At 53.3% G+C, this 24,748-nt stretch overlaps 2 protein-coding genes across 2 annotated transcripts in view; one reads left to right on the plus strand and one right to left on the minus strand.

Annotated features, from left to right (window-relative positions):
- The window catches only part of TESMIN (testis expressed metallothionein like protein), a gene marked incomplete at both ends in the record, with an annotated part of 35,193 nt that extends 25,371 nt beyond the window's left edge, over positions 1-9,822 (plus strand). The window contains 4 exons of the mRNA XM_081063723.1: positions 2,388-2,490; positions 4,814-4,951; positions 6,739-6,914; positions 8,592-9,822. Coding sequence (XP_080919849.1) covers positions 2,388-2,490; positions 4,814-4,951; positions 6,739-6,914; positions 8,592-8,781 — 607 coding nt within the window. The remainder of the gene's footprint in view (positions 1-2,387; positions 2,491-4,813; positions 4,952-6,738; positions 6,915-8,591) is intronic.
- Positions 9,823-13,592: 3,770 nt separating this feature from the next.
- GAL (galanin and GMAP prepropeptide) lies at positions 13,593-18,992 on the minus strand. Its single transcript, XM_081064271.1, has 6 exons — positions 18,804-18,992; positions 18,485-18,565; positions 17,693-17,747; positions 15,661-15,747; positions 15,171-15,254; positions 13,593-13,830 (listed from the first exon to the last, which is right to left on the minus strand). Exons 2-6 carry the CDS (start codon positions 18,563-18,565, stop codon positions 13,766-13,768), a joined length of 372 nt encoding a protein of 123 aa, XP_080920397.1. The 5' UTR covers positions 18,804-18,992; the 3' UTR covers positions 13,593-13,765.
- Between the last annotated feature and the right edge of the window lie 5,756 nt (positions 18,993-24,748).

Below are 24,748 nucleotides of genomic sequence, written 5' to 3' on the forward strand. Positions count from 1 at the left end.
GGCCTGTTTCATGTGGGAAGAGTTCCTAAAATGTCTGCTGACCTATGGCTGTCACTCTGCTCACATTTAGGGAGGAGGCTAAGCTGGCTGGCGGCCCTTGGTGCATGGGTGAGGCTTGCTCACGGTGGTGAGATGACTGAGACTTTTATTGCGAAACCTCAGTGTCAGACTCTTTCTCTGTCTGTTTTCTCTTGGGCTAGTCAACGCTCTCAGGGAGGCTTTTCCAGTCTCTGCTGGAACTCTGGGAGCTAAATAGAAGAAACCTGGGGTCTTTAGTTCATTACAGTTCCCCAATCTGCAGGTGTTCTACCCCGGAGAGTGATTTCAGGCTTGCCACGTAAGGGAGAGGCAGTCACCTGCTGCCAGAAGCGGGAAGGAGCCTGGGGCCCACTGCTGCCGAGACAGAATCTCAGCCAATTCTGTCCTTATCTCACCCGCCTTTTTTCCACTTCAGAGCAGCCTGGTACCACCATTTTCTGTCTTCCGAGCTGCCTCTCTGCTCTTTCCTGTTGGCCAGGGTTCAGCGTTCTTGGGCGGGCTTGTCAATTAACTCTCTCCCCCTCATTCCTGGCCTCCAAACCTGTCATTGTCTCCTTTCCTTCTCTCCATGCTTCTGGTTAGGCAGCCTTAGGAGAAACTCCCAGATTTTGCCCCTGTACTCCAGGCTGTGGGCCACAGAGTGATGTATCTCCACTCTCTCCTGTGTGGAGTAGATTTATGGGCAGGTCCCCTTTCAATGTTCCACACTTTAAGTGGGGGTGTCTCTGATCCAACACCACCTTTTGTAGCCCAGACTTTGTCTTCTGCTTCCTGCATGAGCAGCCCCTTTGGACGCAAGCTCTGGACCATTAGGGACTGGCAGATACCCCAGAACAACACTTGGCAGCTACAGAAGCCACCCCTCTGGGGTCACAATTTCTTGTCTTTGTCACCTCTGCTCTCCTTTACTGTCCTCTTGACTTGACATGCATTTAGAAATATTATTTTTTAACACCTAAAATAATAAATATTAAAAGAATCATGTTTAGGATTCTATAATAGGAAGGTTTCTGCAGACATCTAGTCTACCACTTTGCCAGACACAGAGGCTGTCTCTGCATTCATGCAGCCTGCCTGCCTGCCCGTAGGGGGCCCGCCTGCCCTGTAGGAAGCCCATCCGCCCACATGATCTTCAGGGCTTCCCTGGGGAACCCTTTGAGACTGGTAGGTTAGGTGCCATGACTTCCATTTTACAGCTTGAAACGCTGACTGATCAATTACTGTATCCGATAACATGGGGAGCTGGTGGCAGAGCTGATATTAGAAACCTCAGTTTGAGGCTCTTTTCAATGAATCATGAGCTCAGAAGAGAACAATGTAGGTCTTCTCTCATCACAAACGGAAGCCATGGAGAGGCTGGTGAGCGTCCCAAAGCCGCTCCTGGGCGCAGGTTACAGGCAGGTGATTAGTGGTCCTTGCCTTGACACTGGATTTCTACCTGAGTTGAGGAAACGTAAAGCATAGGCCCCAACACGTCTGTACAGCACAGTAGGAGCAGGCGTCCTACAGGAGCACGCGATGCAGTTACTAGCTGTAAACACTGATGCGTCTTTGAGGAAAACATCAGAGAACGTCCTCGGCACTGCCCTTCGGCCTCAGGTAATGTCGTGATGACTTCCAGAGCCCAGGGCACAGTGGACGCGTTCTCAGAGCGGCCCTGCTGACAGTGCTGTGCTGTCGAACCCAAGTTCATGAACAACCCTTGTGTTACAACCACGAGTGATAGCAGCCCTTTCACACATGTGTGTCCTCCACCATTCATCTCTCTTTCCAACACACACTGACGTGGAATGAAAGTAAGGTAAAGCCTTGACCAGGTTCCACCTCTGGGTCCCATTAGTTGTCACTCCTAGTCAGGGTCTGGCCGAGAAGTGGCCTCACCTGCAGTCGTGTTGAGTGGGTTGGGATAGCTGATGGGAAAAGAGCTCTTTATTGTTTGGTGTTTCCACCTACCAACTTACAGTGCTCCTGGGAACACAGTGGTGGCATTCAGGGGCAGGCTACACGTGACGTCAGGGGACATTGCCAGGAAATTGTTTTGCTTTGCCAAGTCCTATCTGATGAAACCGATGGTTTTCCTAGCTTCTGTCCTCTGGGGTAGTCACTGGAGAATCATCCCAGTTGATCTAGTTTCCGTTAAAAACAGAGAGTTGTCTAAATAAAAGTTGTGTTGTCTGCAGCACACGGGCCGGCTCCTTCCGTGCACGCGCGCGCGCGTGTGTGTTTGTGTGTTTGTGTGTGTGTATGTGTGTGTGTGTGTGTGTGTGTGTATTTTTTTGTCTGTCCCTCTCGTTTTCTTTGCCCGCTACACCATCTGCACCTCTGACACACTGTCCTTCTCTTCACAGGTACTGTGACTGCTTTGCCAGTGGGGACTTCTGCAACAACTGCAATTGTAATAATTGTTGCAACAATTTACGTCATGAAATCGAACGGTTTAAGGCCATTAAGGTAACTTTCCATTAAATACATGTATTTAAAAAGCGTTTAAAAGGGCTCAAGATGTTCATAAAACCGTCTCCAGAGATACCTAATTTCACTATAGGGAAAACCCAAAGTGTTGAAGAATATACACTGAATATGACTGATACTGAAGGTGGGGCACTGGCCCGTGACAGGGGCCACGAGGGGAGTGGGAGCCGGGGGAGACCTCCACCCTCCACCTGTGTGGGATGGCTACACAAGTCCAGCGGGTCTTGGAATGTCCCAATTTAAGAACATGCAAATGTCCACTTTGTCTTGATTTGGGGTTCAGAAATTTGTAGCAGAGAAGCCCGAGTTCAAAGAGTGTAGCCTGAAGAGAGGTGTGGATGGTCCGCTGTGCAGAGAGAACTGGGTGGGAGCTCTCAGCCGTTACATATGTCTAGTGTTTATTCCCTGGGCTCCTGCATGAAGGGGCGACTCTGGGCTTCCTCCGGGGGTAGCAGCCCTGCCGGCCACTTGCAGAAGACTCACTGCAGGAGCTCACAGCTTCCGTCCCTTCCTGTAGACACAAATGATAATCAGAGAAGGAAGGACATTAGGCCTGGGCCTCAACCTGCTCCGGGATATGAGTCGGTGCCCTCTAATTCCTGTAGGCTTGAGACTGCCGTGGTTGGTTGGTTTCTTTTTTCTAAAATAATTTAATTCCCCTGTTGAGTTACAGATAATTCAGTTGAAAATATCTTTGTCAGCTTTGGTACAGCCAGATCCATAGGACAGAAAAAAATCCTGATGCAGCTAACCTTCAGGATAGCAGCATTTTCTTTAGGGGAAAAGGACACTATCTACAGAGAATAGTGTAAAAAGTTTTATTTAAAAAGTGTGGAATTCTATGCATTGCTGATAGGAATGTAAATGAATACAACCACTTTGGGAAATTGTTTGGCAGTAGCTACTAGAACTAAACCTTTGTGTGTACTGCGACCCAGCAGTTTTATTTCTAGAAGTAGAACCAGTGGAGGTGAGTGTGCATGTCTCCCAGAAGCTTGTATAGGAATGTTCACGGCGGCTTTATTCAAATAGCCCCCAAACTGGAAACAGCCCACGTGTCCGTCCATGGTGGAATGGATGAATCTGTTGAGGGGTGTCATGGAATCGAATACTAGACATGAGAGAACAAGAAAGGACCACAGCTCTGTGCAGCTGCGTGGAGAGCCTCACAGACAGGGTGCACGCTGGACTCCACATGCATGGAGGCCCAGAGCAGGCCAACGGACGTGATCCAAGTCGGAACAGTGGTTCCCACTGCGGTGTGTCGAGAGGGGAGCCCCCAGGGGGCTGGGCTGTCCTCTGACTTGCCCCGACTGGGGTTCCACAGGCTCGCACGCCCTCAAACTCATGACACCGCACTCCACAGACGTGTGCACGGAGGGGCCTTGTGCTGTGGTAAGAAGTGAAAATGCACAAGCAGAGCAGCCTTGCTGCCCGAAGGCCCTTCTGCAGCGGCCATTTCCAGTGTCTCTGGTGTGGGATGGTGCAGCTCCCAGCTGCCAACCTGGGGAGGGGAGAGGGAAAGACCTGCCACGGTGACTTCTGTGTTGCTTGAATCTTTATAAGGAGCACTGAATCACTTTGTCATAAAAAAACTACAGACATAAAAATGTTAGACAAGCCGGATAAAGAGCTGTGCGTGCTGCCTGAGCCGTGCGTGGCCCAGCGGTTGACACCCTGGCTCAGCGTGAGCCTTAGGACTGGAGTCCATCTGTTATTACTCTCTCGGTGCCTCAGGGTGTAGCATTCTCTTCATAAGGTTGCCCTGATGATTAAATAAGAGAATGCACATAAGTCACATATGAAGATGCCTGGACCATGGCGAATATTTCATAAATGTGAGCTGTAGGCAGAGTATAGGATCCCAACCATCCTAGGATAACGCGTCCAAGAAATGCTGGAAGGAAAAGTATGTTCACATGGACACACGATTTTCTTGGCATCTTTACTGACCATTAATTTTCTACAATAAATCCGTATGACTTTGAAGCTCGGGAAATACAGCAAAGCCTGAAGAAACTGGCTGCAGTGTACCTTTAAGTGTGTAAACGAATTAGAATGAAACAAGGACATGTATTTTCTTAGTTGTGTGAGGAGACACAACGCTTATTGTGGCTTCTGTTAAAGGAACAAGTAGGTTCAAATGACAGGTAAATGAGACACCTTTCGCTGAACAGTATTTCTCCCATCCAAGTACTAACCAGGCCCGACCCTGCTTAGCTTCTGAGATCAGATGAGATTGAACAGTATTTCTTGATAACAAAGTACGTCTTGATGGAGTGTGTTGCATTTTCTGTCTTAGGCATGTCTTGATAGAAACCCGGAAGCATTCCAGCCAAAAATCGGGAAAGGGAAACAGGGGGACGTTAAGCCACGACATAACAAAGGCTGTAACTGCAAGCGGTCAGGCTGCCTTAAGAATTACTGTGAGTGCTATGAGGTTAGTAGCCAAATTTCCTAGTGTTATTCGAGAAAACAGGTAAATATGATGGCCTAACTAACTGTGGCGTTAAGAGAAAAGCTTTCTGTAACTTAAAAAGAGAACTAGAATTGTTTTCTTCTTCCAGGCTATCTAGAAGCGTACTCATACATCTGTATTCATTTCTTAAATATAAATTACGCTTTACAAATCAAGCCGGTTAGCCCAGGGTCCCCTTGGGAGCATGTGCCTTTGCCGAGCCCACCCGTGTCCAGGGGAGGCCGCCCCGCCCACCACTGTGGCTCTCCGCTCTGGCCCTGGGAGCCACACTCAGTCCAGCAGTGTGGTGGCTTCCGGAGGCGGCCGGGCCTCTTCCTCCCTGAGCAGAGTGAAGACGCTCTCAGGGGGCAGTGGGGGCCATGTCCCCAGGACATCTGTCGGGGTCGAGCAGCTCCTCCCTGGCTCGCAGCCGCTCAGAGACCAGAGTGGACAGTCGCCTGTGTTGCCAGAGAGATGCCAACAAACCGAGGTGCAGACAGACTCTTGGACAAAGGCTTCTTTCTCTCAGACTCTGTGGCTGTAGACAGACTTGCTTTCTCCTTCAGTTTCATCCCTCTCTCGCCTCCCTTTTCTGTGTCTCTGTGTTAAAGGAAAAGAGGAGAGAGGCAGGGAGGGAACCCGCGGCCCTTCAGTGGAGCAGCACAGAACCCTTCCTTACAGGGCTCTCCTTTGCTTTGCTTGAGGGCTTTTGGGGGTATCGTGAACTTTATTTTTAAAAGATGGTCGTAGAAGGTCAGTCTTAAGACAAGTCTTCATGGTTCTGGAGACACACATTAAAAGCTCCAAGTAAGCAGACATCACGTCGCCCTGCCAGGAGTTTGAAAATACAGTCAAAACCATTGCAGAGATATAGAGTTCAAACCCTGGCGTCCCCACAGGAACTGTCTTCAGATGCACTCTCTGCTCTTCCCTGCGCCCTTACTGGCTGTCGTGACAGTGAGTCAGCCCGCGTGCCTCTGCCGGCACCAGCCCACGTGGTGTGCACGTGTCCTATAGTCCTGGCATTAGAGTAATTAGAAATCCCGAAAAGCAAAAAGCGTCCTGCTGAAAACACCCCGATACCCTTTGAGATGCATGTGGAGTGGGAGTGAACAGAGGGCACTCCCCAGTGGCTGAAAACCCCAGTGGTTGGCAGGGCCAGCGTGCAGAGTGCCCCAGGGCCGGGGTGAGCAAGGGGTTGAACCCAGGCTTGCTGGGCACAGCCAGGACAGCCCCCTGAGTGTCACACTGCCATGTGGCAGGAAACAACCCCGTCACACACCCCGCAAGGAAGCAGGAACCTCCCCTCCAACACCCAACACAGGCCTGCTGTGGGGGAGGCGGTTCCGATTCTCCCCCCACGGGTCTTCAGCAATAGCACAGCCAGCACAATACCCACCACTGCGGGAGGACATGGAGTTATCCCCAGCTGGCACAGGCTTCATTCAGAACCAGTCAGATGAAGCCTTCTCTGGGTTCCCAGGAGGAGGGAGCACCCCCACCAGACACAGCCACACGTGGCCCCCCACCTCCCGGATCAGCCGTCCCACTGTGTTGCCATGATGGCCACGTGCGGACATGCAACCCGCTCTCTTCATATCAGTTACTTGCTCCTCTTCACGTTGACTGTTTTTGGTCTGAAAATTGCAGATTAAGCGTGCTCACACTATGCAGATATGAGCAGAGTTATTTAAGGTCCAAAGAGAATGTGTTGTTTTTTGATGAGTTGTAGGGCAACCTAATTTTATTGAAGCATTTTCTATTACCAGGCCAAAATTATGTGTTCTTCTATTTGCAAATGCATTGGCTGCAAAAATTATGAAGAAAGCCCAGAACGAAAAACACTCATGACCATGCCAAACTACATGGAAATTGGAGGTTCTGAAGGCAGCCATCACTTGTCACCCACTAAGTTTTCAGGACGACCAAAATTCAGGAAAGAAAAGTAAGTTCTCTGAACTAACCCTCCTAATAGGGGAAATCGAGGGTGATTTGAGAGGAGGGTTAATTTACACACAGGGAAGAAAGTGGGTTGTCTGTGGGGGCTGGAGGAAAGGGTGGGGAAGGAGGCGCCTGCCTCCCGAGGGGCCCCACTGCTTTGTCCTGTCTGTCCTGTACCTCCGCCCCTTTGTCCTCACGGAGCAGAGGGCCCTGTAGGGGTTACCAACAGGCTACTGACCTCAGGCTGCAAGGGCATGACATCCAGACAGCAAGTGCCTGAGCCACTCTTACCACGTGAGGTGACAGCCCTGGGATGTTCTCCGTACACACTGTTTTCCTTACTAAAGGGACTATGGGTTCCACTTTAGTTGGATATTTTCCCATTTAATGATTTTGAGGCCCTAAGGTAATCCTACTAGGTGTCAAGCGTTGAATAATAATTTTACTAAATATTGGACTAGATTCACCATTTTAAAAACATGTCTTTGCATTTGGTGTGATGGATGGGTCATGTCATGGTAAAGTACCAGGTGCATTAGTTAATTAATATCATTGAAAAGCCAAATTCCTGCTTATTTGGTTAGACATCAGAAGTGCACATCATGGGGACCTGCAGAGAGCTTTATCAGTAAAAATGTACCCACACGTGGCTGCATCTTCTGTAAAATGACATATGAAAATGTTATTGCCGCCATCGGGATGGTGTGTGTCCGATGGAAGGTGCTGGAGGCGCCATGCCCTGGGGTCTGGTCTCCAAACGTGACGATGACTCTTGACCCGGGGGCAGCACTGTTCTTCCACCTTCAACAAAAGCCCTTGCCTGTTTTCTTTATAGAGAGACTTTAATCAGTCCCAACATCTATCTCTCTATTTTCATAATTCAATACTTTTTTATTTTTTTGTTTTAAGGAGGGCGCAGCTCACAGTGGAGCATGAGGGGATCAAACCGGCAGCTTTGGTACTGTGAGCACCACGCTCTAACCAACTGAGCTAACTGGCTGCCCCTCCAACACTTTTTAATACTTGATAAAGTTTTCCTAAAATCGTTCCGTTTGAGCACAGCTTGGGCAGCTAAGCCACGGCTGCTTCCTGAGCTCAGCGGGGCACATAGCAGATCCTGGAGGACACAGTATGGCGGCCTCTCAGAGCCTCAGTCAGGGCTTCACGGCATTCTGTGGTTGAGGCTGTGTTGACATGCACCCCCAGGAAGGTCCTCAGAGCCTGGCAGGAAGGTCCTCAGAGCCTGGCCATGCAGGCGTCCTCTGGCCCCCGTGTCCCGCGGGGAGGACACCCAGACACTACAGAGAGTTCAGGCCACAGCTGCTTCTCTACAGGGCTTGTCCTGTCTATCCAGGGTCCTGCTGCTTCTGTGCCTGCCCAGCCCACGGCTGACACTGTAACCCAGGCCTCTGGGTTTGCTTGTGGATCTAATTGTGAGAAAAGTTAAACTCTGCCATGAGAGGGAGGTCAAGAAGCTGACGTTTTCCTTCCTCTATATTTTTCTTCTAAAAGTAATCCTGATATTATCACAGTCAGTAGTTCCCAGTATTATGAAGACAACATTAGATGTTACAGTGACAGTCTTTAAAATACCGTGACAGGCGTGTCCCCTTGGCTGTAACAGGTGTGTAAAAGCACTGGGGCTATTGACCACGGCGTTTCTCGGGTCTGTTTCTGACAGGCGACCGTCCTGCATCTCCTGGGAGGTGGTGGAGGCCACATGCGCCTGCCTGCTGGCTAGAGGAGAAGAGGCAGAGAAGGAGAATCACTCGGAGAGCCTGGCCCAGCGGGTGATCCTAGAGGAATTCGGGAGGTGCTTGTCGCAGATTCTCCACACTGAGTTCAAATCCAAAGGGTTGAAAATTGAGTAGAGAGCAGTGAACGCGTGTGGATTTCATCCCAAAGTTCTGGAGGAAATCTGCACAGAGGAAGGTGGTTTTAAGCAGGAGAGCCTGGGTCTGCATCAACAGCTCCACTGTTAAGGACAGCTCCACTGTCCCCCTGCGTCAGGGGACAAGGGGACTCAGTCCCCCAGGGAGCACGACATAACCGGTGCTGTTGGACCAGCGTGGGGAGTCTGGGCCCGTGGGATGCTGGGAGAGCTGCCTGCACTGACCTTGGGTCCTGCAGGATGGACACGAGTCCTCGGTCCACAGGGATTCCTAGTCCTATGACTCGGTCCTCCTTCGGGAATTTTCCTTTGGAGGCTTCTTTGCATAAAAAGCCACAGTGATTTTCCCTCAAAATTATTTAGCAAGAAATTCTCCAGATGAGCAGCTAAGATACAACTTAAAATCTCTAAAGAACTAAACACCCTGAAGAATTTCTGAGTGCAGGCATTTCCCTAGAGGCGCACGAATTGTCAGTCTCTGTTACGATCTCCGAGAAATGCAGACAGCCGGGGTCCACGGCCCTGATGTCATCAGTAGCGTCTTGAGCTGTGGGACTGAAAATTATCTAGTTTCTTATGTCTTTCTGTTGGAATATGTGGAAAAGGTCTACTACCCAATTAACTTCTCTGTAATTATTATAACATTATTGTTGGTAAAACATGGTTAAAATAACTAGTTTGCAGAAACCAGCAGGTAAGGTTAGTTATTAAGTTGACTTTTTTTTTTGTTCTATTGTAAAAGCAAACAGGAATAAAATTTTCAAATGTCTTCTGTTGTAATTAACTTAGTGACTGAAGGGACGTGGGGGTGTAGGCTTTGTGACCCCTTCCGGGCAGGCCGTCAGCGCTACCAATTGCAGTGCCTGCCAACTACACAGGCAAGTTAAGATTTTCTAGTAGATACATTTAAAAAACTGAAAGAAACAGGTGAAATTCATTTTTACCCAATGTATTTAACCCAGTATATCCCAAACACTATCATTCCAACATGTAATCAAAATAAAAATGATTGTGATAGTTCACATTCTTTGTATGTACCAAATCTTTAAAATCTAGTGTGTATTCTACGCTCAGAACACATCTGAATTCCCACCAGGCACATTTAAGTGCCAGGAGCCTCACAGGGCAGGTGTGGGGGAGGGGTGGAAGGTAGCTGGGGGGGGGTTCGTACAGGGTCCTCCAGCACTATTCTGAGGCAGCGAGCTGCCTGGAAAGTCCCTACAGCCAGATGTAGCTGTCATGCAGGGTCTCTGGTCCCGCTCCCCACACCAGAACGCAGGACATGGTGAGATCAAAAAGGAACACCCACGAAGCCATGGATAGGGGAGTCATACCACTATAGTCTCTCTGGCGGCTGGTTTGGAGACACAGGGAGCAGTAGCCACACAATCTGCAGCCTGCCGTCTGCTTCTCTGCTAACCAACCAACCAACCAACCAACATAGCCACGGCAGTTATATCAGTGGCTAATGGCTAACCGGTAACAGCTGATAACCAACTAGTCTCAGCTGATGGCCATCTACTACCCCAGCGAGCACCTTTCCACGTGAGGCCGAGAGCCTGGAAACTGCTCTCTGGGACTCTGTCCCCACACCAGGTATTCTGAGCTAAACCCTGAGAGTTAGGCAGAGACCTCTGGGAGCACATGATCCCTGCAGGGTTTCTCAATGTGGGGAATTTAGCAAGTCGGAACAGCTTTTAGGAAATCCAATACGAAGTAAAAGCCAGGTACAGCTGTGTATGAAGCCACGTGATGTGGCCCAGAGGCAGCAGTTACGTGGACGACTGAACAGATATAAAACCGCACCTGATTTGTTTCTGGTAGGCGCCAATGCTATCTTAAGACCCATAAAATAAAAGTAGTAAGTCCTTATTTCTGGCTGTGTTGTGCAAATTTAACCCCCTATATCTTTCTACTCTACTAAATGATTTGGGCCACCTTTGTGATTTTTTTTAAAAGATTTTATTGGGGAAGGGGAAAAGGACTTTATTGAGGAACAGTGTGTACTTCCCGGACTTTTCCAAGTCAAGTTGTTGTCCTTTCAATCTTAGTTGTGCGGGGTGGAGCTCAGCTCCAGGTCCAGTTGCCATAGTTAGTTGCGGGAGTCGAGGAATCGAACCGGCAACCTTGTTGTTGAGAGGACGTGCTCCAACCAAATGAGCCATCTGGGAGCTCAGCAGCAGCTCAGCAGCAGCTCAACTCAAGGTGCCGTGTTCAATCTTAGTTGCAGGGGGCGGGGCCCACCATCCCTTGCCAGAGTTGAGGAGTTGAACCAGCAACCTTGTGGTTGAGAGCCCACTGGCCCATGTGGGAATCAAACCGGCAGCCTTCGGCATTAGGAGCACAGAGCTCCAACTGCCTGAGCCAGCGGGCCGGCCCCCAACATATATTTATAGCGTAGCCACAGCAGTTATATTAATGGCCAATGGCTCACTGGTTACAGCTGACGGCCAACTAGCCACAGCTGATGGCCATCCAATCAATTGATGGCCATTTACTACCTGAGCCAACACGTTTCCACATGAGGACGAGAGCCTGGAAACTGCATTCCTGGCTCTGTCCCCATAGCCAGCCACACATGCTGAAAATTTTCTTTCCCATCAGTTAACCACAAGCTGGTATACAATACAGAAACATGGGAGCAAATGAACCATCCTTAAGAAAGAAACTTCTGTGACTGCAGACTATCAGCAGAAATCTACTTGTAACCCTCCTCTTGGCTCTGAGGCCCTTTATCCCTTTACGAATCCCTGTACCATGCCTGAAACTCCGCCGGGGTGGGTGCAGCTTAAAGCCACGACAGACAGATTACTGTATGAAGTCAGTTAAAATACTGGCTTAGGGAACTGAAGGTGTACCTTTCATCCAAGATAACAATGATGGAGAACTTAGAGACTCTAAGAGAACGGAGTCTAGGTGAAAATCAAGACACTGGTGGGGAAGGAGCTGCTCACTGTGCCGGGGGAGCTGTCTCTACGGGGGGCAGTATCTGTGTTGTGGACTTCGGCCATTCTGACAGTTGTGCGGCCACATCTCATTGTCTTAATTTGGTGACATACGATGTGGAGCTTTGTTTCACTTGGCATCTGGTGCTGCTTCTTTAGTGAGGTGTCTGCCCAGGTCTCTCGCCCATTTCTAACTGGGTTGTTCACTTCCTTATTATTTTAAGAATTCTTTGTATACTTTGGGAAATAGTCCTTTATCACATGTGTCTTTTCTTTGTTTTTCCTTTTTTTTAAGGAGGGCGCAGCTCACAGTGGCCCATGTGGGGACTGAACCGGCAACCTTGGTGTTATCAGCACCACGCTCTAACCAACTCAGCTAACCAGCTCCCCCCACGTGTGTCTTTTGCAGATGTTTCCTCCCAGTCTGTAGCTACTCTTCTCATTCCCTCAACAGTTGGCGGTCTGAACATCAGCGCACCAGGGCACTGGCAGGGAGGGCTGGGGCTGGGACGGGGGTGCATGGCCACTGGATGGAAGGAGATGAGGCTAGAGGAGACCCAGCAGGACGGCTGCGGGCTGCAGGGATGGAGAGAGGGCACAAGGTGAGTCCCCGACCAGCAGCGGTGGCGTCACTGGGCACTTGTTAGCAGTGCAGATTCAGACCCATCCGGCCATCCTGAATCAGACACTCCGTGAGAACTAAAGAAAATTAAATGTGAAAGAGGAAAGCTGAGGGTGGCGAGGGCAGGGAGTGAAGGATGGGCCCTCTGTCTAGAGAGCCGGGTGGCTGCTGTTGCTTCACCCTCAGCTGGACCGGGCACCCTGCATCTGGACGAGGTGTGTGCAGACGGAGGAAGAGCTGCGTGGGGTCGCAGCACCACAGGAAAGTGGAGGAGACGTGGATCCACATTGGGGAATGGCTGATGGAAGGAGAGAAAGCTTCCTGAGTGTTGGAGGCGGGGAGAGAGAGGCAACGGCTCGGGTCCCCACTAGTGTCCACTTCGTCCTGGAGCAGGTTCTGAGACGGTGACGCTCTTCACACTTGGCTGTGTATTGCAATCACGGGGTGGGGGGGGCACTAAAGGCACAGCCCCAGACTCTGAATGCCACCCGGCCCCAGACGACACTCAGGAACAGCCAGTGGGGAGCCACTGGAGGGCAGCAGCCATGGAACTACGCACCCACCCCCCTCAGACCTGCTCTGGTAAGCCCCCCAAAACCCCGTCTGTCACAGAACTTAGTAAGAGGCTTTCCATCTCTGCCTGTGTTCTTTTAGGACCTTTTGGGCCCTCTGTACTCCGGCTCAGGAGACACCCTGTGGGAGTGCTGGTCCCACGTGCTGCTCCCCACACAGCACTGGCGTGACGCACGTCACCATCTACAAAACAGTGAAGATTTTCAGGACACTCACCTTTCTACCTCAGCCACACGAATTCTGATACTGCACCCTGTCCATCTCCACCTCACCCCCAGCCCCCACCCCGCCGGCCAATCCTTTTCTCCTTATCATTTGTCACACTCATGGCGCCAAACAACTCTGCGTCCATGACTGGAGTCGCTTTAGACATTCTCCCTGGAATATCGGCTCCCTTGTCTGTTTTGTCCTTTTGTCTCAGTAACAGACTTACCTTCACGATCATGTTAGACTCGGCTTCATGTGAAGATAACTTCATATTCCCTTGACGGGCAGTGACAAGGGAAAGTATCTCAGAGACGCTCTCACTAGTACAATTTGGGTCTAAAACTTGTATCCAACACACATGATTAGAATCAAGCTTTATCTTTGAAAACACACTGGTGGCAGTGGTGACAAGACAGACGCAAGGAAGAAAAAAGACAACAAAAGTAGTTGCTATTTTTTATTTTGCCACTCAAAATAAAATAATTACCAAAGGGAGAAAATCTTAAATGATAAGAGCACAGCATCAAAGCAGTGAGGACAGGACTAGTTTACTCCACGTAAGTTGTCATCTTAAAGTCTCCGCGTGATGTGACCTGACGAATTTCCCCGGGGCTTCCTCAGGACTGCTCTGTGTCTTCTGAGGAAACGGCTGAGGGGAGCACATGTTCCAGGGCCCCAGCCTCTGCAAAGGGAAGGGGCACTTAGGTGGCCAGCCCTGGCCGTCTGCCCGGAGATAACTGTGGCTCCAATCCTAAATCAGATCCAACGTTTCCTGTTTCTTACCTTTCATGATTTAATTCTCATACTTAGTATGCATGTGAAACTGTCAGACATTCAAATTCATGCTTTAAGGAAGTATAACTCCTGTTTGAGTGATAAAAATTGGTATGGCCTAATGAAAGAAGTTCCATGCTACAAGATTCAAAACATAAAACACGGTAAAAAACAAAACGAAAAAAAATAAACCCTGGAAGAGTCCATCTGCTCCTTGCTGGAGAGTCAACAGCAGATTTTCTACGGCTGGGAGGACCCCGAAGGCGCCACTAGGCTCAGACAGAGGGAACCTGGTGATGGGCTTTGAGATTTCTAAATCCTCCTCCTCCCACAGTCTCCCTGCCCGTGGATGGTTCTAAGGAAAAGCAATGGGCTTTAAGTCTCCTCCCCCCACGTCTTCCCCCTCCCCACACCCACCTGAAGTCCTTCAACCAACGCAGTGGGGACGGAAAGCAAATGGGTCAGGACAGAACCAGAATCAGCCTTGACTTTTCCAAACTCATAACAAAACTGAAGTGTGAAACTGGACAACCAAATGGCTCTTGGAGCATCACAAGAGATGCTAAAGAGCAGCCCCCTCTCCCTGCTGTGTCCCCCACCACCCCTCATGGTTAACTCTCAGAGCCATGCCTTCCACAGGGCGGTTTTGACCTGTGAGATTATCTGACTGAGGCCAGACTTGAACGAATGACAAGCATGAAGCAGAGACAGAAGTGCTAAAGTTGACATGGGGCTCACAGGGAGACCTGGTCATGTACTGGATGAAGATGATACTAGATCCAGGATCGAGAGCCATTAGACTTAAACTCAGCCTGCCCCAGATGCAAAAAGAAAACCCGAAATTTGAACTATGGCCTCCTATTAGTTTATCGTGCTTATGAGACAGATAGGGTTTAAGATGGCCTACGGGGAACCTAGCTTGGGTACTGTGGCCAAACTGGCATTGCGGTCGGCACCATGTCAGTAAATGCATGGTGTGACCTGAACCCCGAAGCCCTCTCTCTTCCCGGCAGCGCTGTTGGTCCGAGGACCCTTTCCAGGGACAGTGCTGGACCGGCCGCCATCCCAGCCCCTTTGTAGCTCGTCCCAGTTCCCAGCTTTGGAATCCCAGCCAACAATGGTGACAGTAGGTATGTGGGGTTGCTCGGTCACTTCCTCGTAGAAGCCTATGGAATCCTTCCTTAATCGGCTTCTTATGTGCCCAAAGCTCCAAGAGGTGGAAATGTAAATCGGTCATATGTCACATACCTCTGAGATGCAAGAAAGTCAGAAACTCGATTATCATGCGCACAATGTCCTTCTCCTCCTCCGGCAGTGGCCTGTCGAAGCTTCCTAGAAACCAGAAGGATCCGCGTTTATGACTTACCACAGGTGATCTGGGTCCTAGGACAGCACCATCCACGGGGACCTGGGCACCAGGAGGTCAGTGAACCCCTGGGCGTGAAGCCTTCACCAAGACACCCCCCACCCCCTGCCCAGGGCCCTGCTCATGCATTGGAAGGAGTGGGTTCAAGGCCACTTCTCTTGGAGGCCCCGTCTAGAAGGGCTCTCTGCTGTCCCTATGGCTGCCTCTGCCTCTCGGGTTTTGCTGCTGCTGTTTCTGGCAGTCGACAGCTGTGGCTGTGGGTTGGGGGCACATCTGTTGGAGCCTGGAGCCCGAAGGTCCCACTGCCCCGCGTGCCCTGGGAGGTGACAGACAGCGAAGCGACTCGGAGCCCCGGGATTAAAGTCCTCTCACCTGGCCTCCCTTCGTCTTCAGGTGGGAGCTCCCGCTTGCCAGCAAGGCCATGCTTGTCATGGAATGACCTGTGGTTGTCAATGGCATCTGTGCAGATCAGAGAGGACAGCCCCTGAATGGCGTTACTAAGGTGATACCCTTCCCACACCCAAAGGACATGCAGCTGCTTATAACCCAAAGTTCAGGGAACCGGACTGTAAAGCTGGAGCTGCAGCGTGGAAACCCCAGAGGAGGGAAGGTCAGGCTCCATGGACCTGAGGGAAGAACGTGTGCCAGGGCCCAAGAAGGAGCCTGCCTGCCCAAAATGGGGAGAGAAAGAGGGCAGACGCATAAAACTCCAGCAGAGCCAGACAGGCCCTGGGGCAACACAGGCCTGGTGCACCCAGGAAGCACCGAGGAGGGTTCCAGAGGGGTTGGGGTCGGCGGGGACTTTGGTCCTGTGTCCCTGAAACCAAGGGGAGGCCACCGAAGAATTTCAAGTTCTGATGTAAGAAGATGTTTATTTTTCAAAGACCACTCTGGCAGCTGTGTGGAAGATGGATCGGAGCCAGGAAGTGAGAGAGAAACACAGAGGGGGAGGGAGGGAGGGGAAAGAGAGAGAGACTTGGAGATAGAAGAAAAGAAGGAGGGTGGGAGGGAGGGAAGCAGGGAGGCTGAGTGTATGTGTGCGCATGCGTGTGTATGTGTGTGTGTGTTGGGTGGTGTGAATCTTGATTGCAAGCAGAGAGATGCCTAAAGAAACTACTGGAAAGAAAGAATGAGGGCTGTAAACCAAATGGCCTGGAATGATGAGAAGGGGCTGGATTGGGGGCTATTTAGGAGATAAAGAAGTGGGGGGGGGGGCGTGGACAGCTCAGGTTTCCTGGCTATTGCCCTCGGGGTTGTGTCTTCTACAACGCTAGACATAAGAAAATGAATTCATTTTTCCAGAGACAGGGTTCTTGGTACTCAATTTGGGAGAATGGTGGTGAGCTGATCCTCCGATACACGACTGGGTGTCGTCAGCAGACATGCTCCTTATGTCGCCATTTTCTACGTGGGCAGTCAAGTCAAGGGCACGCTGGGAAGCACTAAGAATTTGGACAGACGGGTAGTCTGCATGTCCAGCTCCTGGTGGTCCAACTTGACAGAGATAGAAACTTGACAGTGAAAACGAACTTGTTTTCTAACTCAGGATTCGAAATCTTGATATATTCTCAATATTCCAAAGTACCAGGAATAGATATTTTTGTTGCAGGGTTCCTCTTGTCTTTTGGGCCAGCAGCACACAGCACAGACGAGGTGCTTTCTGAGTGACAGAACTCAGGGTTGCAAAGGGTTCAGGAAAACGTGCACCCTTTGAACCAGTGAAAAGACTGCGTGGGACCTGAGACCAAAGATGCCCAGCGGATCTGCTTGTGACCCCTATCTAGCTTTTGTCATTTCTGTTCCCTGAGTTTCTTAAAGCACACAGCTCTCAGGACCCTCCAGGTGATGGATAAACAATCATTGTAGTAGGAGGAAGTCTATTTAAACTCCCCCTGTAGTTTATACGGGGAGGGGGGTGGGGGGACGGAGGCAACCCTGAGGAATGGAGCAAACAGGGGAAGCCTGGCAGGAAGGCAGGAGAGAGGGTGCTGAGGGTCTGCCTGGCTGCAGGATGGGTGATGGGCTTTGAGATTTCTAAATCCTCCTCCTCCACAGTCTCCCTGCCCGTGGATGGTTCTAAGGAAAAGCAATGGGCTTTAAGTCTCCTCCCCCACACAGCCTCAAGGCTGGGGGGTAGGGGTGGGACAGGAGGGGTCAGTGGCCCCAGGAATCAGTCCATCGCTGTGGGTGAGGGGAGTGAAGGGGGAGGAGGAGGACTGCCACAGGTGGGGGCTGCCTGTAGGCAGTGGGAGCAGGTGCCATGTAGGGATGTGGCAAATATCATTAACCTACATGGAAACCCACCCTCAAAGTCTCAGGAAACACCCTCCTCCCCATTTCCCTCTATCTGACTGTCACTGGAGTCTTCGGCACACATTTCAGAAGGTGGTGCTGGGTCACTTACGTGGACCAAGAAGGTAGCCAGCGCTGTTCAGAGTCCAGCCCCTCTTTTCCTTCACCTTAAGTGGGAGAAAAGGGGGGTCAGAGCGTGCCTGACGCGGGCAGCTTGTTTGTATAGCCAGCCATGGTCCCTGTGAAGTTACGAACTTCAAATAACCACAGAACTTAAATTACAAACCCACTCTCCTTACTCTTTCACGTACTAAACTTAAGTGACGCAAACCCTTAAAGGAAGAGTGAACGTTACATGACATTCACCCAGGCTTTGCAGGCATAACACAGGAATTAGGATGGTGCGTGTACTTGTGCAAGCTTCCAGCAATTCCAGGTTTGCCCCCAAACACGCCACATTTGACATGACCACAGGACTACGTGCTTTACGAAATCATTCCTTGTGGAGCCCTAGACCGCAGACTCATCTCCAGGCCTTGCTTTTAAGCGAGGCTGGGACACGTGTTGATCGCAGCGGCTCCCAGGCCGTGCGCGGAGGTGTGCGTCTGACTTACCCGAGGCTCCCGGAAGGCACAGCGGTGCTCAGGCCTGCAGGTTTGCGGCGGGGCGGTCTAGGCGCCGCGGGCGCGATGCCACGAGGGCCCGACGGAGGGAGCTCTCCGTGGATGCCCGCCCTCAGCCTGGCTCGCAGGGCCCCCGCCCCCGCCCCCGCCCCCGCCCCGCCGTGTGTTCCGTCCCTGGCACGAGGCGCCCACCCCCCGCCCAGTCGGGTTCTGATGCGATCGCCCCCCTTCGCTGAGGGGGGACACGGCTCCGGGGGCGTTTGTCCCCGCCCTGCACTTACCGGCGACCCGAGCCCCGGGGCGGCTGAAAGGGTCCCGGCGAGGAGCAGGGCGGCGAGCAGGAGGGCGCCACCTCTGGGCATCTGCAAGGCAAGGGGCGGTGGGGGCGCCGCGCGCGCGGGGCGGAGGGCCCACCCCGCCCTGCCCTGGAGGGAGCGTGCGGGCGACCGAGGGCGACGAGGACCCAGTGGTTTGCGACGCCCCCGGCAGCCGGTGCCCCGGCGGGAGACAAGGGACGAGCGGCAGAGGCGCCGCGGCCCGGGCGCGTCCGTCGGCTGGAGGGCGTCTGCAGAGGGAGCGCGGGGACAGGGGACGCCGTACCTTAGCGGCGGTGGGTCCGGGGTGTCAGAGACCCGGCGGGGCGTCGGCCGATCCCGGGGTGTCGCAGGGTCCGGGCGTCCGGTCGGGTGGCGTCGGGTCGGGTCGGACGGGAGCGCTCACCGCATGGCGCGGCCTCGGGGACAAGGAGGCGGGAAGCGCACAGCGACCGGGATCCCTCGACGTGTCCGCGCCCAGAGCGGCCGCGACCGGCGTATTTATGCGGCGCGTGCGGAGCCGCGCGGCCACGTCACTGGCGCGGTTCCCGCCTCCCGCTCGAGCCCTGACGGGGGCGGGGGTGACCTCAGCCCGGCTCCCCAGCGGCGCTCCGAGGCCCGCGCGGCGGCCTTGTATTGGGGGGCTGTGTGAGGGTGGCTGGGACGGCAGGGAGACCCCCGATCCGCGCGGGAGAGACCCAGCACCCTGAGAGCAAAGCCTCTATCAGCCCATGCAGAGAACCCCAAAACCACCTCGGGACGCCCTAAAAAGCTCACGACCCAGGTCACGACCCAGGTCGCTGAGAGCCCCACCCTTGTTACCCAGACCCTGGGCCCTGGAGGAAATGAGCCCCCGTCCCTACTCCCCAACAGGGTGCTCCCCTGCCTGGAAAGCCACTGAGCTTCGTGGTCAGGAACCCGGGGAGACGGCAAGGACCACGCCTCCGTCCTGGCTGGCCCAGCAGGGCAGTGCCAGGGCTCCCTGCCTCCAAACTGGCGCCCAGCTTTTCCTCCTGGCCCTCAGGTACCCAGACCCCTGTCCTGTTTTGCTAAAAGGGGGCAAGTCAGCGAGGGCTGTTGGGCTGTAGGAGGGGGCACCGCCCCCCCACCCCCGTGTGGATGTTCCCTATATCCGTGGGCAGTTGCTGGCCTAGAAGGGTCCCTGCTGATGTCCCTCTCTTGACTCCCAGGTTCAGGACACAGCAGTTTTGAGCAGGGTCAGGTAGTGGTTAAGCTCTTGGGGACCTGGGGGGTCTGGGTGGCCCAGAGCAGAGACCAACCCAGGCTCCCAGGGGTGCTCAAGGTGTGGGCGGGTGGGTAGGGCAGCAGGAAGAGAAATCAGGCAGGAACAGGCCCTCCTTGGCTTGCTCCAAGAATACTTGGTAAGCTCCGGCCAGGCCCAGCGGGCTCCTCACTGCTCACAGACAGCGGGGGCTATAGAGGCAGGGCACCTCTGGGCTTCTAAAGAGGGATGAGGCCATCAGGTAAAACCTTGCCTGAGCCCCTCTCCCTGGTCACCGAAGTCCTCAGCAGTGGCACACAGAGGCAGGCAGCCCCTGCCTGTAGGTGCAGGCCAGCCCGGGGCTGCAGCCCTCTCCCCACCAGCCAAGCGGAATATTAGGGTGGCTGACGTCATCAGGCACCCGCAGTGAACAGGATATAGGACAAATGATGCTAATGGTCATGCTACCCTACATCTATCCTGCATTTTAGTCTTAGGAACCTTTTGTGCAGACAGCTCGGGCCCCCTGCAGGGGGAGCCATTTTCCTCTGCATGGATGAGGAGGACACCCTCGTGAGGGTCATGGCCAGCTGGCTGGCTGCTTAGGAAGGTTGGGGTGCTGATTGCTGTCCTGGTTTGCTAGAGGGGTGCTGGCGGGGAGACCTGGCTTGGCGAGGGGTCTCAGGAACCGACGGGGGAGGGGGGTGTTCTCAAGAGCACAGTCTGACTTCCAGTCACTTCTGTTTCTGGCAGCCTGGGCTCCGAGGAGAGTAAGGGGCAGGGGAGCTGACCAGGACTCACAAACTGATTTCCAAAGCCCACAGTAAACCCAGGGGCACATTCCTGCCAGGGAGGGGAGGGGGAATTGGGGGGCTGCCTCCCTGGTGGCCATGGTCAGTGGTGGGCAGAGGGACAGCTGAGATTGCGGAGCAGCGGGAAGCTTTCTGGGACTCACCAGAGAAGAGATAGTGATGCCCTCTCCTGCCCTGAGTCCTTGTATTTAGAGGGCAGCACTGGGGAGTGGGCAGGGCCAGCCACGTGTGTTGCCCACCCACCCCCCAACACACACACTACCTAAGAAATGCCACTGCCTTTTGACAACTGCTGGTTTAACAAGGAAGTCTTGCTACCACTCAGGAATACTTGCTTTTCTTCTGAGAACCAATGCACCCTGTGTAAGGTACATGCGGGCTAATTTCAGCCTTCTCCTGTCTCCCAGGTTAGGCGCTTCTTGCCATCAATGAGACCTTGAGGTCCCTTCTGCTCTTAACTTACTTTTTGTCAAGAGCCTCTCAGTCAGAAGGAGCAGGAAGTCAGAACTGAAAACCTGGGTCCGGAACCCCCTGGCCACAGAGCCAACATTCAGGACTCACAGTGGGGACAAGGTGGTCTCCACAGACAAGCAGGACACATGTCCCACCCTGGTCAAGTGAAGCACTTAGGTGGGGCCGTGACATTTTTATCTGAATAGTTCCAGACCATCTGGAAGCAGAACTGTCCTGCTTACAGGGCCTGGGTGCAGCCAGGGAGCCCGCCGGTGCTACCAACCCGAGGGGGCGTTGGCACCATGATTCGCAGAGAACAAGAACGTGCAAAAAAACAAAAAACCTGCCCTCTGGCCACTTTTCCCACGTGTCTCATGGAAAAATCGTGAGCAGTCTTCACTCTATAATTACACACCTGTGCTCAAAACAAAAATACGTCCTCCTAGTTCATAAGGTCTTTCACTCTGAGCCCCCCTGGGGGACACCCACTATTGCCGCCTCTCCCTGAGTCTGCGCTGTGATTGCTGATCCTGGCCAGAAGAGTCAGGAGGACGCCAGAGGGAGGGCTACAGGCCGACAAGGCAGGAGCAGAGGCGTGCTGTCAGATGCGTTCAGACAAAGGAGGGCAGCACACCTGGGATGACGGCGCCTGCTTCCTGGCACAAGCTGTGCTGGAACCCACGGCCGCGTTCTAATGGGCTCTGTGTGCTCAGCCCGATGGGAGTCATCGTCAACTTGTCATCCTGAAGACAGCCCAGTGTGTGGCAAACAAAATGGGTCACCATTAGAGTAATGGAAATCAGGCAGAAAGCATAATTTTACCCCTGCATCGTGAGCTGGCCCATCTTCCCTTAGAAGCCCTGTTCGCTTCCACCAAAAGCTGGGTCTGATGAGCAAAAACAGTAAGGAGGCAGATAAGCCTGGACCAGGTCGACCCCGCACTAGAGCTCAGCTGTGAGCCCGAGGAGACAGAGGGACACTGCTTCCCCTGCTGGGGTGGGGGGTGCTGCAGCAGGGAGATCAGCAGCAGGTGTCCTTGCTCTCAGGGAAATTAGTAGTGAAGACCCAAACATGCAAAAACAATTATACAAATATACAAATAACCGCCTCATTATCATGAGAAGGAGGTCTGTGGATTGGATTCAGGGAGCCTGACCTTCCACGTGAGCAGGATTGGCCAAGTGGGGCCCAGCACATTCCAGGTGGAGGGGTGTCACATAGGTAGGCCCCCTTTTAGGTCCCTTTCCCTTACTCCTTTTGCTGCCTGGAATGTGGATGTGAGGGCTGGAGCTGAGCAGCCATTTTAGACCACAGGGTGTTGGCGTTGGATGACAGCAAGGAGTCTGGGGTCATGGGCTGCCCACCTCCAGGTTTGTTTTGCAACAGAGAGAAATGAACTTCTCTCTTAAATAAGCCAATGTTATTTGAAGATTTTCTATTCTATGTAGCTGGAATGACTCCTATTGGAAACTGTGTCTCACACAAAACAGGCGACAAATGTTTTGTAAATGAATCAATCAATACAAATGTTTGATACATGAATTAATGAATACAAACGCATGAAGGGACGCACCACCTCCAATGCTGGTAAGGAGGTCACATTGGCGAGATGGACTCATAAAAACAGGAGGCTCGGAAGAGAAGATGATTCCACAATGATCTCATTACTGTTGAAGAAATGGGAAATGGCTAATGATGTAACATTGGCTTTTATTTGACCCTGCCAATGTTAGCGCCCTGAATCTCCCCTTCCATGGCTTCTAGCGGCTGACCCCACCCCTACCCAACCCCACTCCAGTAACACAGTCAGCATCAAAATATCCTGAACTGCTCCTTAAAAAATCGCTTGATAAGGTAGTAGCTTGCTGAGGGTCGGGCTACAGTGAAAGTTGCTATAATTCTTGGAGTGGGTTTTTGAGCACATGTATTCAGTTCTTCAATATGACTTTGTTAAAGGATTCATGGTCTGAAGACTTGCTTGCCCGGAAATAATCGGGTGCTTTTACTAGGGGTGCAGGCTGAGGAGAGGGGGCAGGAGGCAGAGAGCAGGATGTACAGGTTTGGGACATTTGGTGACAGTCCCTCCCCCCTTTAGGCAGCCTTTGGGGAGCCCCCTCCTCCCACTTCTTTGAACATCCTGCTCGCCAGATTCACGTCCAGCTGTAGTGGAGGCTGCAAACAGGTCTGTTTTATGGACGGGCCTGGTGTCCCACTAAAATCAGAGTTCCCGGGCCACCGGAAGGAAGATGTCTGCAACTGGCAGGCTCTGCCTCGGGACACTCGTCTTCCTCTGAGAGCTCGGGCATCTTGGTCAACTTCCGCCTTCTCCTGCCTTCCACGTTAGGAGAGCCTCTTGCAGATGACAAGAGCAGTTGTTTTCATGGCTGCAGTTTTGTAAAATCTGAAATAAGCCATAAGCACATCCGTCCAGACCTGGCTTTCCACATCCCTGCCCTGCGCCGTGGTTGCCCTCACGACAAGCGGAGGGGCTGCAGGCGGTTCTGGGTTTGCCCGGGAGAAGTGGATTGAGGATGCATTTCGTTTGATGGGTTGTGGTGGTGTGTCTACAGGGGGGTCGATTTATCTCACGTTCGTGTACAATTGGGCTGCGGCCCTCCTAGCGGGGGAACGGCTTCCAGGAACATGAGCCACCCACAGTGCCCACCCCCCTGGCATCAGACGGGTGACAATGGGCCCGACGGCCTTGCTGGTCCAGCTCGGAAAGCCGTCATCTCCGGGGGAGACGGGGTTGGCCCAGGCCTGGGGTCCCTGGAGGAAGGCAGAGACGGCAGCTTTTGATCAGCTGACCCCCTCCGCCAGTGTCCCGGGTGCCGTGGGGCCTCTCGTTAAGCCCACAGCCCCACACCACCTGCACCCCGAGCTCCTTCACCCCACACGCAGCTCCGGTGCAAACTCGGCTCCCATGATGCTCTCGGGGGAGTGCAGTGGGCGGACCTCGTTCTGGATGGTCCTGCTTCGGCCGTTTTACACGTCCTGGGCTCTGGCTTAGCCAGCCTTGCCCCACCGAGTGGGGCCTTCCCCAAACCCACCACCGGTGTCTTCTTGCCCCAGCTCCCCACCCCTGTCCTCTGCTCCACTGCCTCGGGCTCGGGGCCAGGAAGTCTCCCCGGACCGGCCCACCCCTGACCTCTCCCGCCACGCCCACCCCTGACCTCTCCCGCCACGCCCACCCCTGACCTCTCCCGCCCCGCCCACCCCTGACCTCTCCCGCCCCGCCCACCCCTGGCCTCTCCCGCCCCGCCCACCCCTGGCCTCTCCCGCCACGCCCACCCCTGACCTCTCCCGCCACGCCCACCCCTGACCTCTCCCGCCACGCCCACCCCTGACCTCTCCCGCCACGCCCACCCCTGACCTCTCCCGCCCCGCCCACCCCTGGCCTCTCCCGCCCCGCCCACCCCTGACCTATTCCCCCGCCCCGCCCACCCCTGACCTCTCCCGCCCCGCCCACCCCTGACTTCTCCCGTACCCTGGCTCCTCCCATCCCTGACCCCACCCACCTTTGGCCCCTCCCACCCCTCCTCAGTGCCAACTACCCATGACAATCTATCCAGTTGAGCTTCCCTGGGGACATCGCTGCTGGTCAGTGGCTCATCTCCCCTCAGGGTGTCCCGGAATCCACCTGTGCCCTGGGTGACTCACAGAGTTGGGATTTTTCCGGGTGGCTCTGTCTGGAGGACAGAGCTGATTCCCTGCGGTTGGGGGGTTGGACGCTGGTGACTCAGC

The sequence above is a fragment of the Rhinolophus hipposideros genome (assembly GCF_964194185.1).
Source record: "Rhinolophus hipposideros genome assembly, chromosome: 10".
Taxonomy (NCBI): Eukaryota; Metazoa; Chordata; class Mammalia; order Chiroptera; family Rhinolophidae; genus Rhinolophus; species Rhinolophus hipposideros.